The 15,698-nt window shown below is 44.7% G+C and overlaps 1 protein-coding gene across 2 annotated transcripts in view; it reads left to right on the top strand.

Annotated features, from left to right (window-relative positions):
- The window catches only part of LOC110505077 (inactive serine/threonine-protein kinase ULK4), a 217,682-nt gene that overhangs the window by 88,693 nt on the left and 113,291 nt on the right, over positions 1-15,698 (top strand). For both annotated transcript variants that reach the window (XM_090221805.1, XM_090221794.1), the window contains exons 31-32: positions 2,098-2,146; positions 8,177-8,282. In XM_090221805.1, coding sequence (XP_090077931.1) covers positions 2,098-2,146; positions 8,177-8,282 — 155 coding nt within the window. The remainder of the gene's footprint in view (positions 1-2,097; positions 2,147-8,176; positions 8,283-15,698) is intronic.

Raw genomic sequence — 15,698 nt, 5'->3', positions numbered from 1 at the left:
GTAGTTCAGTTTCTCTTAACGTGACAGTGATGCAGGGTGCTATGGATTTAGAATGATGTGGAACTGGGAATGCTAACCATGCAGGCTGGGGGTGAGACACTACCACCCTACAGATGGACCTGATTTGTCTTCAGATTTAATGGCTGAAAGCTATGTGAGTCATCACGACACAGGGAAAGACTTTTCGTTGGCTGGGCCCTCGATGTAGCCTAAGTTGAGCTATAATTTAATGTCACTTCGCACACAGGATGCCTTCAGTTCAATGTAGATGCGTCCCAATTGGCACCCTATCCCCTATATAGTGCTATATAGGGTGTAATTTGGGATGCAGGCTCGGCAATCTGTGAGGCTTGGAGAAGAAGCCTGGCTATTTACACTCCTCTGTCACCCCGTCAGGGAGATAAAGCTTGGCCATTCATCAGTTCTGGTTACACCTCTGTCTAGTCTACTCTATGGGGGTAAAGTGGAATTACGACCCAGGCCCTCTGCTCACCTTTAACTCTCCATATTTGTTCCTGTTTTGTTTTATGAGCACAATTTAATGTTAATGACGTGTCATCACTCAGGTTCACACGGAGATCGATGGGAGAGGGTTGTTTCTGAACTACAATAATGGAGGAGGTCAGGGAGGAGTGGAGGGAGAGGGGAGGGAGTGGAGGGAGAGAGGAAAGAGTGGAGGGAGAGGGGAGAGAGGAGGGAGAGGGGAGGGAGTGGAGGGAGAGAGGGAAGAGTGGAGGGAGTGAGGGAAGAGTGGAGGGAGAGAGGGAAGAGTGGAGTTTGTCTGTTATATAGTACACTGCATATATACATGTGTAGGATCTTAATTTGATCACTCTTTTGTTACATAAATGTTCCTGCACCACAGGAAATGCAGATGAGCTTCGGGATTTACATACATTCAATGAAAGCCCACACTAACACACGGTTATATTAACAGTATTGCACTTTTCATGTAGCCTAATAACCTAACCACCAATCAAGCAACATTATAGATTAAACGTTAAAATCCTGTTGCTGCAATATTATTTTGCTGTGACAATTCAGGTCAAATTAAAATCCTACATCTGTAGGCAAACTAATGTAGGCCCCTACAACAAACTTGATATTGTGTAGTTAGTATGAAAGCAGATTGGACATCAACTAGGACTGGTCAATTTTTGTGTTGTCATCTGTATTTCATGTTTCAGTTTTCTCCTTTCTCAGTATGTTCAGGTTGCCTGCTGACTTCTATGTGACTTTCAACCTCAAGAGGATGTCTCTCTGGTTAATCACAGGCTTGTGTTGTCCCTCTGCACTTCATTGGGAGATTTACTCCTAGCGGCAGTGGTGTTTACTCTTATCTGGTGTTCTGCACAATGGCTTAGCTGCCTCACATAAGCTACACTACTTTACAAACATTTGATGGAATTCTCTTTGGAGGACTGAGGACACCATATATGGAAAACTGGGAAATAAATGTTTCCCAGCCGTGCAATACATCATTGTTATGTAAAAACTCCCTCTAATACGTTTTCTATGGGTGACCTCTAGTCTTGTTTAAATGTGTCTAGCCTGCCTGCCACAATGTTTTCTTCCTTTGAGCACCTCTATACACAAGCTGTAATTGGTTGTGAATCAAAAGGCTTAATCAATAAGGGAGCTGTGGAGAGTCATTTTCAATAAAGATGTACATTACTCCTGGGTGCTGAGGTGTCAGAAGGCTCCTTTCTCCCCGCAGAAGATTAGTCAGAGGTCCTTTTCTCACATGACTGATCTTAGAGCCGAGGCACGCTGCGGTGCCTTCACACAAACACACTGAAATACTGCCATACGTTCAGTAGGCCTCAGATTCAGAGGCAATGCATGGACCCTAATGAAGATGAAACGTCTCTCTGTGCTATGAAGGTACCTAAACCTGCCTCTGTGTTTCTCTCACTCTCTTTTTCTCTCTCTTTGTCTCTCTCTCTTCTCCCCCCTCTCCATCTTTCTCTCTCTCTCTCCCTCTCCTCTCTCTCTCTCTTCTCCCCCCTCTCCATCTTTCTCTCTCTCTCTCCCTCTCTCTCTCTCTTCTCCCCCCTCTCTCTCCCTCTCCTCTCTCTCTCTCTCCCTCCTCCACAGCCTGGTCAGAGACAGCAGGATCCTACCTGTTGTCTTTCAAGTCATGGCGGTAAGTTAAGAGTCCCACTTAAAATGCTGCTTTTTTTTCTTACTACTAAAATCTTATGTTCCAGGAAACTGCTTTGGTGTGCGGTTTTATTTATCACTTGTGTTTCCTGCCCGACTTTTCATTTCCAGGCTCAAGAAAAAAGCTATCTCCTAAAAATATAAGTGGTTTGTCAAATTCCCACCTCCACTCGACTCTGAGTCTGTGTCTCTCTCCGTCTTTCAGACGGCCCGAGGTGGAAACTAGTGGAAAGGAATGTTAAGATGAAAGTCATATTACAAAGCACCTTGCTTCCTCCTCTCCCACCCCACCTGGCTGTTTTATTCTCTGTCGTGAAAATATATGAGTCCCATTGGGTGGAGAGGACTTTGGGCTATTGGAACATAATTCAAAGGCTGTTATGTGGGGGAATTCTGCTGGGCCAGACATTTTAGCTCCCATCCACCCCACCCCCATCCCACCGCCTGCCTACTTCTCTCTCTCTGTCATTTCAGGCCGAGCCCGTTTTTGCACCAGCAGCGCTCGTTTGCCAGGGTTCTTTATTGATTTATTATGCAAATGAGTGTGCTGTGCGGTGGTGACCCATCACAGTACATTGTGTAATTGAGTGACGGAGGGAGCGGAACAGCCTTTTGAGGGGCTGTGCTTAATGGAGTGAGAATATGAAGTGGTCGTCGTCCCCCAGCTCCTACAACAGGTTACATATTCATCAGACCAGAACGCTTATTTCAGTAAACAGCCAATTCCCCCTTGACCTCAATCCACCAGTAACTGCTCTGCACTCTTTAATGAACTTATCGCTTGGGTGACTTCTCAGACAAGTTGCCACTGCATGTAAGAACACTTTGAGAAACATCACACAGACGCAATCAGTTAGCTGTTAGGTTGATTGTCCTTACGTGTTGTGTTGCTTTCCACGGGTCTCTTCTTCTATGTTTTGGAGGTATAGTTGTGTTGCTTTCCACGGGTCTCTTCTATGTTTTGGAGGTATAGTTGTGTTGCTTTCCACGGGTCTCTTCTATGTTTTGGAGGTATAGTTGTGTTGCTTTCCACGGGTCTCTTCTATGTTTTGGGGGTATAGTTGTGTTGCTTTCCACGGGTCTCTTCTATGTTTTGGAGGTATTGTTGTGTTGCTTTCCGTGGGTCTCTTCTTCTATGTTTTGGAGGTGTAGTTGTGTTGCTTTCCATGGGTCTCTTCTTCTATGTTTTGGAGGTATAGTTGTGTTGCTTTCCACGGGTCTCTTCTTCTATGTTTTGGAGGTGTAGTTGTGTTGCTTTCCACGGGTCTCTTCTTCTATGTTTTGGAGGTATAGTTGTGTTGCTTTCCATGGGTCTCTTCTTCTATGTTTTGGAGGTATAGTTGTGTTGCTTTCCACGGGTCTCTTCTATGTTTTGGAGGTGTAGTTGTGTTGCTTTCCACGGGTCTCTTCTATGTTTTGGAGGTATAGTTGTGTTGCTTTCCACAGGTCTCTTCTTCTATGTTTTGGAGGTATAGTTGTGTTGCTTTCCATGGGTCTCTTCTTCTATGTTTTGGAGGTATAGTTGTGTTGCTTTCCACGGGTCTCTTCTTCTATGTTTTGGAGGTGTAGTTGTGTTGCTTTCCACGGGTCTCTTCTTCTATGTTTTGGAGGTGTAGTTGTGTTGCTTTCCATGGGTCTCTTCTTCTATGTTTTGGAGGTATAGTTGTGTTGCTTTCCATGGGTCTCTTCTTCTATGTTTTGGAGGTATAGTTGTGTTGCTTTCCACGGGTCTCTTCTATGTTTTGGAGGTATAGTTGTGTTGCTTTCCACGGGTCTCTTCTATGTTTTGGAGGTATTGTTGTGTTGCTTTCCATGGGTCTCTTCTATGTTTTGGAGGTATAGTTGTGTTGCTTTCCACGGGTCTCTTCTTCTATGTTTTGGAGGTGTAGTTGTGTTGCTTTCCACGGGTCTCTTCTATGTTTTGGAGGTATAGTTGTGTTGCTTTCCACGGGTCTCTTCTATGTTTTGGAGGTATAGTTGTGTTGCTTTCCATGGGTCTCTTCTTCTATGTTTTGGAGGTATAGTTGTGTTGCTTTCCATGGGTCTCTTCTATGTTTTGGAGGTATAGTTGTGTTGCTTTCCACGGGTCTCTTCTTCTATGTTTTGGAGGTATAGTTGTGTTGCTTTCCATGGGTCTCTTCTTCTATGTTTTGGAGGTATAGTTGTGTTGCTTTCCACGGGTCTCTTCTATGTTTTGGAGGTATAGTTGTGTTGCTTTCCATGGGTCTCTTCTTCTATGTTTTGGGGGTATAGTTGTGTTGCTTTCCACAGGTCTCTTCTTCTATGTTTTGGGGGTATAGGCCAGGCCTAACCATGATTAGTACCAACTAGGACGTATGTAGACTTTATCACATGCATGTCATCATTACATTTAGAGGACATAATGTTCTGAATTAGTGATTCAACGAATAAGTTCTGGAATGCGTTGGAAAAGCCTCCCTCCACACAGTTTAACATCATACAATGCAGTGTTACATACGCAGCCAATCAGGAAGGAGAGCCATTTAGTGTGCATTACCAGCCAATCAGTGTCATGCAGGTCAACCACATAAACACTGCTCTATCCAATATAGACTCAGTCTGGACTCTATCACACACTAATCCTGCTCTCCTCTCCACCGTTGGAGGGTTCACCATTCATATAGTGCCTAGGTGTTACACCTACAGGACATACACTATGGCCAGTCCATTACAGGCTTTACAGATACATAGTGACAGGATTAAATCAGCTCTTCTCACTCTCACTTCACTGTAGTCACCATGTGTGTGTAGTGAGTGTACCAAATGGAAGCCTATTCCCTATATGGTGCACTGCTTTTGACCTATGGGCCCTGGTCAAAAGTAGTGCACTACATAGGGAATAGGGTTCACTTTTGGGACGTATACCATACTTTTTAACTTTACTCTGAACCACAATGGCTTGCCTTCTCCAATCCAATGGAAGCTGATATGCGGGTTTGGTTGGGATCGTATCAAATTGCTTTTTGGTGACACAGTTAGTGCAGACTGCAGTAGTAATAGCTGTCCACTTATTTACTTTTAAGGCCAGTTTAGCAGTTTCACGGACTGGCATTGATTCGGGCCAGAGACGGCATGAAAGTGGTCCACGGACGGAGCAGTAATGCACCTCACTAAGGAGTGTGGCGAGGAAGACGGTGGTGATTGACAGTGGCATTGATTGAGTTTGGTCCAACATCAGCAGACTGATCCTTAAGCAAGTGTTTAGGGAGCTTGACTCTGGTTACAACAAGAGCCCCAAGTAACAATGCTAGGCTCTAGCCCTCCTTTCCTGCTGTCCTGAATCTAATGTCTGGAGACTGAAGCTCACGTCTAGTTTGTTGTGGCTGCTGCAATGCATCATGGTATTTTACTGATGATCATGATTGATTGTGTTAAGGAGAATGCTTGAGACTTGAGACCCCTCAAATGTCCCTGTTTTAACAGCTTTGTTTTAAAGGTTAATGTTAATCCTGTTGCAGGATGGCTTTATCTCTGCCTTCCCCTGATTGTAGTGTCTCTGCCCCATATTCAATTTGATGTCATCTGACAGTGTAAATCTAATTGAAAGAAAATCAATTTTGCCTGTGTGTGTGTGGGGGGGAAGGTAGGTAGGAATGTACAGTCGGTGGACTCTGTATGAGTTTGTGAGCTTTAAGAGAGAAAGGAGAATCTAATAGAATCAGAGGTTTATACAGCTAGCTCTGATTGCAACATTGCTGGTATTAGGAGAATAGTTGCGCTCCCCTCTGCCATTCTCATTAACAACAGCAGAGAAGAAAAGTCTGCATTGCGACAAATATTGATCTGGAGACCAAATTACAGCTTGAAAGAAAGTCAAATAGCAGACATAAACACTGTCTTTTGTTGTACTGCAAAGCTACTTTTCAGAGCTTGTTTTACACTGTAGGACACACTGAAGAAGAAGAATCCTTTTAATCCATTTTCCTTGCAGTCAACAGAAATTCATCGACTGCTTATCCCCTCGCAAAGACACACACACACACACACACACACACACACACACACACACACACACACACACACACACACACACACACACACACACACACACACGCACACACGTTTGAAGTTAGTTCAGAAGAGGCAGCCAAGCAGCTACATAGGAGTTTGAGGTTCTGGGATTGGGCCTGTGATAGTGAGGCTCCAGTCTAGTTCCATGTAAACCAACACAGAGAGACATACGTTGAGTTGAGAACTGAAGTGATTGTTGGTTCAGACTGTGAGGCCAGAGGCAGCCAATGGTATGTTTGGGATTGTGATGATGAGATCTGAAGTTAGCATTATAGATGATGAGAGATCAAGTCAAGCTGCAGGCAGACAGCACAATTCCATTACACATCTGATAAGATACAGAAATGAGGACAAGCTTTTTCGGGAGGCGATAAAAATTTGTTTTTCTTTCCGTCCTTATTTTTTCAGTATGTTTCTATCTCCTGCTTTTGGATTTAACTCTGTCATCTGTCAGAAAGGACGCAGCCACACAGTCATATACGTTTCTCCTCCATGTGCCTCCCTATTCATCCTTATCAAATCAAACCAGTCTTTGTGTTAAACAAAGTGTTTATAGGAAGTAGTGAGTCAATCAGTTGAGCCCATCAGGGTTTAGGTCTAGGCCCACACATGTATCTCTTCATTAAGGGCTGTTGATACCTGCATGACCCCTGCTCTTCTCAAGTGGCCTAGCAGAGAAAACAGGTGGAAAAGCGATGGTTCTGGGCCTTGAGATTCCATGGCTAATTTATCCAGGTGTGTGTGTGTGTGTGTGTGTGTGTGTGTGTGTTTTCACTCTGGCCTAGATCCTAGATCCAGACATCCTAGCTCAGGCCTTCATTGCCTACCTACTTATTATGTTCCTAATCCAACCCTGCTCACCAGATAATTACACAACCTTCACCAAGGCTCATCCCCTGCACCCTGCTCACCAGATAATTACACAACCTTCACCAAGGCTCACCAGATAATTACACAACCTTCATCAAGGCTCACCAGATAATTACACAACCTTCACCAAGGCTCATCCCCTGCACCCTGCTCATCAGATAATTACACAACCTTCACCAAGGCTCATCCCCTGCACCCTGCTCACCAGATAATTACACAACCTTCACCAAGGCTCACCAGATAATTACACAACCTTCACCAAGGCTCACCAGATAATTACACAACCTTCATCAAGGCTCACCAGATAATTACACAACCTTCACCAAGGCTTATCCTCCCCACATCCCAAAGTAACCTCCACCTCCTCCATCTCCCTCCTCCAACTCTCACCAAGCTCCCCCATCTCCGTCCTCCCTCTCCCCAAGCTCCCCATCTCCCTCCTCCCTCTCCCCAAGCTCCCCCATCTCCCTCCTCCCGCTCCCCAAGCTCCCCCATCTCCCCCCTCCCTCTCCCCAAGCTGCCCTATCTCACTCCTCCCTCTCCCCAAGCTCCCCCATCTCCCTCCTCCCTCTCCCCAAGCTGCCCTTTCTCCCTCCTCCCTCTCCCCAAGCTGCCCTATCTCCCTCCTCCCTCTCCCCAAGCCCCCCTGCTCCTCTGCTGTTCTTCATCTAGCCCTCAGCCAGGTCCTGAAGATGCTTCCCCTCTAAAAAGTTAAGATGCTAATGACTATTCTTCATTAAAGCTCAGCTATTTCTTCAGTCATCATCAGATCTAGGCCCTTAAGATGGCACACACAGGTGTATCTAGACCCTGTGGAAGATATAATGTAAGCAGCAGATGATAATGTAGTCAATACAAATGCAGAATGTTAGCTACTGTATGCTTCAGTTTTCAGAATAAGACGTACTGTGGGTGCAGGGGACAGTAGTTGTGAATACAAGAGTACTGCAGATGCATTGCTAAGGCAGATTTGCTGAAATCCATCCCTAAGGCTCTCAATATTTGAGGATTGCCCTGAAAGACTGTGTGCTTCCATGGGTTTTTGCCCTTCCTTTTCCTCGCCCCCTATTCATTTCTCCTGTGTCTTTATTCCATGTTGTGTTCTCTCCAGGAGCACCAGGACAATATCCTGGGTGGAACCATGCAGAAGGCCATGGCTCTCCTCAGCAACCTGACTGGACAGAAAGACGTGGATCTACAACCCTTCTACCAACAAGGTACGGTGCACTGCCTCACACAAATTAATGCATTGTACCGTATCTAGGCCTAACAGTTTCCACCCCATTTACAAAGAACACCGTGCACAAGTCCCATGTGGTTCCATGTGACTTAGTTGGTAGAACATGGCGCTCGCAACGCCAGGGTTGTGGGTTTAATTCCTATGGGGGACCAGTATGAAAATGTTTGCACTCTGGATAAGAGCATCTACTAAATGACTCACTACTGTACGTCTCTCTGGATAAGAGCATCTACTATAAATGACTCACTACTGTAAGTCTCTCTGGATAAGAGCATCTACTAAATGACTCACTACTGTAAGTCTCTCTGGATAAGAGCATCTACTAAATGACTCACTACTGTAAGTCTCTCTGGATAAGAGCATCTACTAAATGACTCACTACTGTAAGTCTCTCTGGATAAGATAGTCTGTTAAATGACTCACTACTGTAAGTCTCTCTGGATAAGAGAGTCTGCTAAATGACTCACTACTGTAAGTCTCTCTGGATAAGAGTGTCTGCTAAATGACTCACTACTGTAAGTCTCTCTGGATAAGAGAGTCTGCTAAATGACTCACTACTGTAAGTCTCTCTGGATAAGAGTGTCTGCTAAATGACTCACTACTGTAAGTCTCTCTGGATAAGAGAGTCTGCTAAATGACTCACTACTGTAAGTCTCTCTGGATAAGAGAGTCTGCTAAATGACTCACTACTGTAAGTCTCTCTGGATAAGAGCATCTACTAAATGACTCACTACTGTAAGTCTCTCTGGATAAGAGCATCTACTAAATTACTCACTACTGTAAGTCTCTCTGGATAAGAGCATCTACTAAATGACTTGAATGTAAAGTGAGGACTCCAACCACTCTATCAGAAAGGTACGGTGACTGACATAAACACGTCTTTGATGGGTTAATGCAGCACTGTGTGTAATACAACACCCAACAGTTTCTCCATCATTGACAAAGACAATCATACACAGGTACAAAACAACCTGTGTTGATTCCTCTCCTGTGTTTTCAGTTACTGGAGTGTGTTTCCTTGCCAGTAACTCCACCCCTTTACCTTCGGCTCAGACCGCTTATTGCATTGGGATCCTGTGGTGCTTTAAGCCGTGTGTGTGTGTGTTGTGTTTGTGGTGTGTGTGTGTTTCGTGTTAGCGTCGCAGGCAGGCTTTTGGTCTCCCAGCAGCAGCTGAGGAAGGAAGAATGAAAGCCTCTCCTCTTCTTCCTCCACTCTATCCATCAACAGGCTGGGCTGTGTGTCCTGTTGTGGTACTCCTATCAGTTCATCTCCTCCTTGTCTGTCCACAGACGGCCCGCACCCACCCGTCTGCCTCTCTCTCTCTTTTTCTCGCTCTACACTCAGCACACATCTGACACAATCAGCCCAGCTGCCGAGCAGCCATTGCCGAGCAGCCATTTGTCTACTCCTTTACCCGCTCGGCTCTCCTGCCTTGGCATGTTTTCCTTCTCTGCCATCGCTTTTCAATGCCCAGCTGGCTGCCCGCTGCAAAAACCAGGCGCTCCATAACACTCAATTATTGAATAATAGATTCATTTTGCTATGGCTGTACTGTGTTGACAGTTCTCATTAGCTAGTCGGCACAGTTAGCCCGTTAGCGCCACACGGTATCTCTCTCCCACCGCCGAGTGGCATGGAGCTGAGAGAGCCTGTCCTGTCAACCCTGTCGTGGTTCTGCATGAGCTCGGGGGAGTCATAGATTCACAGCCGGGCTTCACATTCAACATGCACCTCCTAGGAGAAGGCAGGGGCACCTTGCAGATAGTAGGACTAATGAAATGCTCCTTCTAGGAGAAGGCAGGGGCACCTTGCAGATAGCAGGACTAATGAAATGCTCCTTCTAGGAGAAGGCAGGGGCACCTTGCAGATAGCAGGACTAATGAAATGCTCCTCCTATGAGAAGCAGGGGCACCTTGCAGATAGCAGGACTAATGAAATGCTCCTTCTAGGAGAAGGCAGGTGCACCTTGCAGATAGCAGGACTAATGAAATGCTCCTCCTATGAGAAGCAGGGGCACCTTGCAGATAGCAGGGCTAATGAAATGCTCCTCCTAGGAGAAGGCAGGTGCACCTTGCAGATAGCAGGACTAATGAAATGCTCCTCCTTGGAGAAGGCAGGGGCACCTTGCAGATAGCAGGACTAATGAAATGCTCCTCCTAGGAGAAGGCAGTACCTTGAAAAACAAATGATAGTCTCACTAAGCGCAAACCAGATGGGATGGCGTATCGCTGCAGAATACTGCGGTAGTCATGCGGGTTAAGTGTGCCTTGAATTCTAAATACATCACAGACAGTGTCACCAGCAAAGCACCCCCACATCATCACACCTCCAAATGTGAACTTTTAACAAGGCACACCTGATAATTGAAATGCATTCCAGGTGACCTCATGAAACTTGTTGAGAGAATGCCAAGAGTGTTCAAAGCTGTCATCAAGGCAAAGGGTGGCTACTTTGAATAATCTCAAATATAAAATATATTTGGATTACTTTTTTGGTTACTACATGATTCCATATGTGTTATTTCATAGTTTTGATGTCTTCACTATTATTCTACAATGTAAAAAATTGTAAGAATAAAGAAAAACCCTTGAATGAGTAGGTGTGTGAAAATCTTTTGACTGGTACTGTGTGTGAGAATGCCAAAAAAATGAGGTCCCAGCCACCACTCAAAGATTTTCATTGTCCCACAGTCGCTGGACTCTGGTGGCATCTCAAACACTTGGGGTCAAAATGTGGATATATTTTTGTCATTTGAGTAATGGAGACGGTGCAAACTTTGAGCTGAATGAGCCCATGTCTTATGCAACATGATGAGGTGTGGATACGCCCAATACTATGTTGAATGAGCCCATGTCTTATGCAACATGATGAGGTGTGGATACGCCCAATACTATGTTGAATGAGCCCATGTCTTATGTAACATGATGAGGTGTGGATACGCCCAATACTATGTTGAATGAGCCCATGTCTTATGTAACATGATGAGGTGTGGATGCGCCCAATACTATGTTGTCACCCATGTCTCATGTAACATGATGAGGTGTGGATGCGCCCAATACTATGTTGTCACCCATGTCTCATGTAACATGATGAGGTGTGGATACGCACAATACTATGTTGTCACCCATGTCTCATGTAACATGATGAGGTGTGGATACGCCCAATACTATGTTGAATGAGCCCATGTCTTATGTAACATGATGAGGTGTGGATACGCCCAATACTATGTTGAATGAGCCCATGTCTTATGTAACATGATGAGGTGTGGATACGCCCAATACTATGTTGTCACCCATGTCTCATGTAACATGATGAGGTGTGGATACGCCCAATACTATGTTGAATGAGCCCATGTCTTATGTAACATGATGAGGTGTGGATGCGCCCAATACTATGTTGTCACCCATGTCTCATGTAACATGATGAGGTGTGGATGCGCCCAATACTATGTTGTCACCCATGTCTTATGTAACATGATGAGGTGTGGATGCGCCCAATACTATGTTGTCACCCATGTCTTATGTAACATGATGAGGTGTGGATACGCCCAATACTATGTTGAATGAGCCCATGTCTTATGTAACATGATGAGGTGTGGATGCGCCCAATACTATGTTGTCACCCATGTCTTATGCAACATGATGAGGTGTGGATACGCCCTCTACTATGTTGAATGAGCCCATGTCTTATGCAACATGATGAGGTGTGGATACGCCCAATACTATGTTGTCACCCATGTCTCATGCAACATGATGAGGTGTGGATACGCCCTCTACTATGTTGAATGAGCCCATGTCTTATGTAACATGATGAGGTGTGGATACGCCCAATACTATGTTGAATGAGCCCATGTCTTATGTAACATGATGAGGTGTGGATGCGCCCAATACTATATTGTCACCCATGTCTCATGTAACATGATGAGGTGTGGATACGCACAATACTATGTTGAATGAGCCCATGTCTTATGCAACATGATGAGGTGTGGATACGCCCAATACTATGTTGAATGAGCCCATGTCTTATGCAACATGATGAGGTGTGGATACGCCCAATACTATGTTGAATGAGCCCACTTCTTATGCAACATGATGAGGTGTGGATACACCCAATACTATGTTGAATGAGCCCATGTCTTATGTAACATGATGAGGTGTGGATACGCCCAATACTATGTTGAATGAACCCATGTCTTATGTAACATGATGAGGTGTGGATGCGCCCAATACTATGTTGTCACCCATGTCTCATGTAACATGATGAGGTGTGGATGCGCCCAATACTATGTTGTCACCCATGTCTTATGTAACATGATGAGGTGTGGATGCGCCCAATACTATGTTGTCACCCATGTCTCATGTAACATGATGAGGTGTGGATACGCACAATACTATGTTGAATGAGCCCATGTCTTATGCAACATGATGAGGTGTGGATATGCCCAATACTATGTTGAATGAGCCCATGTCTTATGCAACATGATGAGGTGTGGATACGCCCAATACTATGTTGAATGAGCCCATGTCTTATGTAACATGATGAGGTGTGGATACGCCCAATACTATGTTGTCACCCATGTCTTATGTAACATGATGAGGTGTGGATACGCACAATACTATGTTGAATGAGCCCATGTCTTATGTAACATGATGAGGTGTGGATGCGCCCAATACTATGTTGAATGAGCCCATGTCTTATGTAACATGATGAGGTGTGGATGCGCCCAATACTATATTGTCACCCATGTCTCATGTAACATGATGAGGTGTGGATGCGCCCAATACTATGTTGTCACCCATGTCTTATGTAACATGATGAGGTGTGGATACGCCCAATACTATGTTGAATGAGCCCATGTCTTATGTAACATGATGAGGTGTGGATGCGCCCAATACTATATTGTCACCCATGTCTCATGTAACATGATGAGGTGTGGATGCGCCCAATACTATGTTGTCACCCATGTCTTATGTAACATGATGAGGTGTGGATACGCCCAATACTATGTTGAATGAGCCCATGTCTTATGTAACATGATGAGGTGTGGATGCGCCCAATACTATGTTGTCACCCATGTCTTATACAACATGATGAGGTGTGGATACGCCCTCTACTATGTTGAATGAGCCCATGTCTTATGCAACATGATGAGGTGTGGATACGCCCAATACTATGTTGTCACCCATGTCTCATGCAACATGATGAGGTGTGGATACGCCCTCTACTATGTTGAATGAGCCCATGTCTTATGTAACATGATGAGGTGTGGATACGCCCAATACTATGTTGAATGAGCCCATGTCTTATGTAACATGATGAGGTGTGGATGCGCCCAATACTATGTTGTCACCCATGTCTCATGTAACATGATGAGGTGTGGATACGCACAATACTATGTTGAATGAGCCCATGTCTTATGCAACATGATGAGGTGTGGATACGCCCAATACTATGTTGAATGAGCCCATGTCTTATGCAACATGATGAGGTGTGGATACGCCCAATACTATGTTGAATGAGCCCACGTCTTATGCAACATGATGAGGTGTGGATACACCCAATACTATGTTGAATGAGCCCATGTCTTATGTAACATGATGAGGTGTGGATACGCCCAATACTATGTTGAATGAACCCATGTCTTATGTAACATGATGAGGTGTGGATGCGCCCAATACTATGTTGTCACCCATGTCTCATGTAACATGATGAGGTGTGGATGCGCCCAATACTATGTTGTCACCCATGTCTTATGTAACATGATGAGGTGTGGATGCGCCCAATACTATGTTGTCACCCATGTCTCATGTAACATGATGAGGTGTGGATACGCACAATACTATGTTGAATGAGCCCATGTCTTATGCAACATGATGAGGTGTGGATACGCCCAATACTATGTTGAATGAGCCCATGTCTTATGCAACATGATGAGGTGTGGATACGCCCAATACTATGTTGAATGAGCCCATGTCTTATGTAACATGATGAGGTGTGGATACGCCCAATACTATGTTGTCACCCATGTCTTATGTAACATGATGAGGTGTGGATACGCACAATACTATGTTGAATGAGCCCATGTCTTATGTAACATGATGAGGTGTGGATGCGCCCAATACTATGTTGAATGAGCCCATGTCTTATGCAACATGATGAGGTGTGGATACGCCCAATACTATGTTGAATGAGCCCACGTCTTATGCAACATGATGAGGTGTGGATACACCCAATACTATGTTGAATGAGCCCATGTCTTATGTAACATGATGAGGTGTGGATACGCCCAATACTATGTTGAATGAACCCATGTCTTATGTAACATGATGAGGTGTGGATGCGCCCAATACTATGTTGTCACCCATGTCTCATGTAACATGATGAGGTGTGGATGCGCCCAATACTATGTTGTCACCCATGTCTTATGTAACATGATGAGGTGTGGATGCGCCCAATACTATGTTGTCACCCATGTCTCATGTAACATGATGAGGTGTGGATACGCACAATACTATGTTGAATGAGCCCATGTCTTATGCAACATGATGAGGTGTGGATACGCCCAATACTATGTTGAATGAGCCCATGTCTTATGCAACATGATGAGGTGTGGATACGCCCAATACTATGTTGAATGAGCCCATGTCTTATGTAACATGATGAGGTGTGGATACGCCCAATACTATGTTGTCACCCATGTCTTATGTAACATGATGAGGTGTGGATACGCACAATACTATGTTGAATGAGCCCATGTCTTATGTAACATGATGAGGTGTGGATGCGCCCAATACTATGTTGTCACCCATGTCTCATGTAACATGATGAGGTGTGGATACGCACAATACTATGTTGAATGAGCCCATGTCTTATGCAACATGATGAGGTGTGGATACGCCCTCTACTATGTTGAATGAGCCCATGTCTTATGCAACATGATGAGGTGTGGATACGCCCTCTACTATGTTGAATGAGCCCATGTCTTATGCAACATGATGAGGTGTGGATACGCCCAATACTATGTTGAATGAGCCCATGTCTTATGCAACATGATGAGGTGTGGATACGCCCAATACTATGTTGAATGAGCCCATGTCTTATGTAACATGATGAGGTGTGGATACGCCCAATACTATGTTGAATGAGCCCATGTCTTATGTAACATGATGAGGTGTGGATACGCCCAATACTATGTTGAATGAGCCCATGTCTTATGTAACATGATGAGGTGTGGATACGCCCAATACTATGTTGAATGAGCCCATGTCTTATGTAACATGATGAGGTGTGGATACGCCCAATACTATGTTGCCACCCATGTATTATGTAACATGATGAGGTGTGGATACGCCCAATACTATGTTGCCATATGTCATCAGGTAGCTTGTCACC

This window comes from Oncorhynchus mykiss, chromosome 3, assembly GCF_057628025.1.
Source record: "Oncorhynchus mykiss isolate SJ-2025 chromosome 3, ASM5762802v1, whole genome shotgun sequence".
NCBI lineage: Eukaryota > Metazoa > Chordata > Actinopteri > Salmoniformes > Salmonidae > Oncorhynchus > Oncorhynchus mykiss.
Note: the sequence above shows the minus strand (reverse complement) of the source record. Positions and strands in the feature narration are given on the sequence as shown.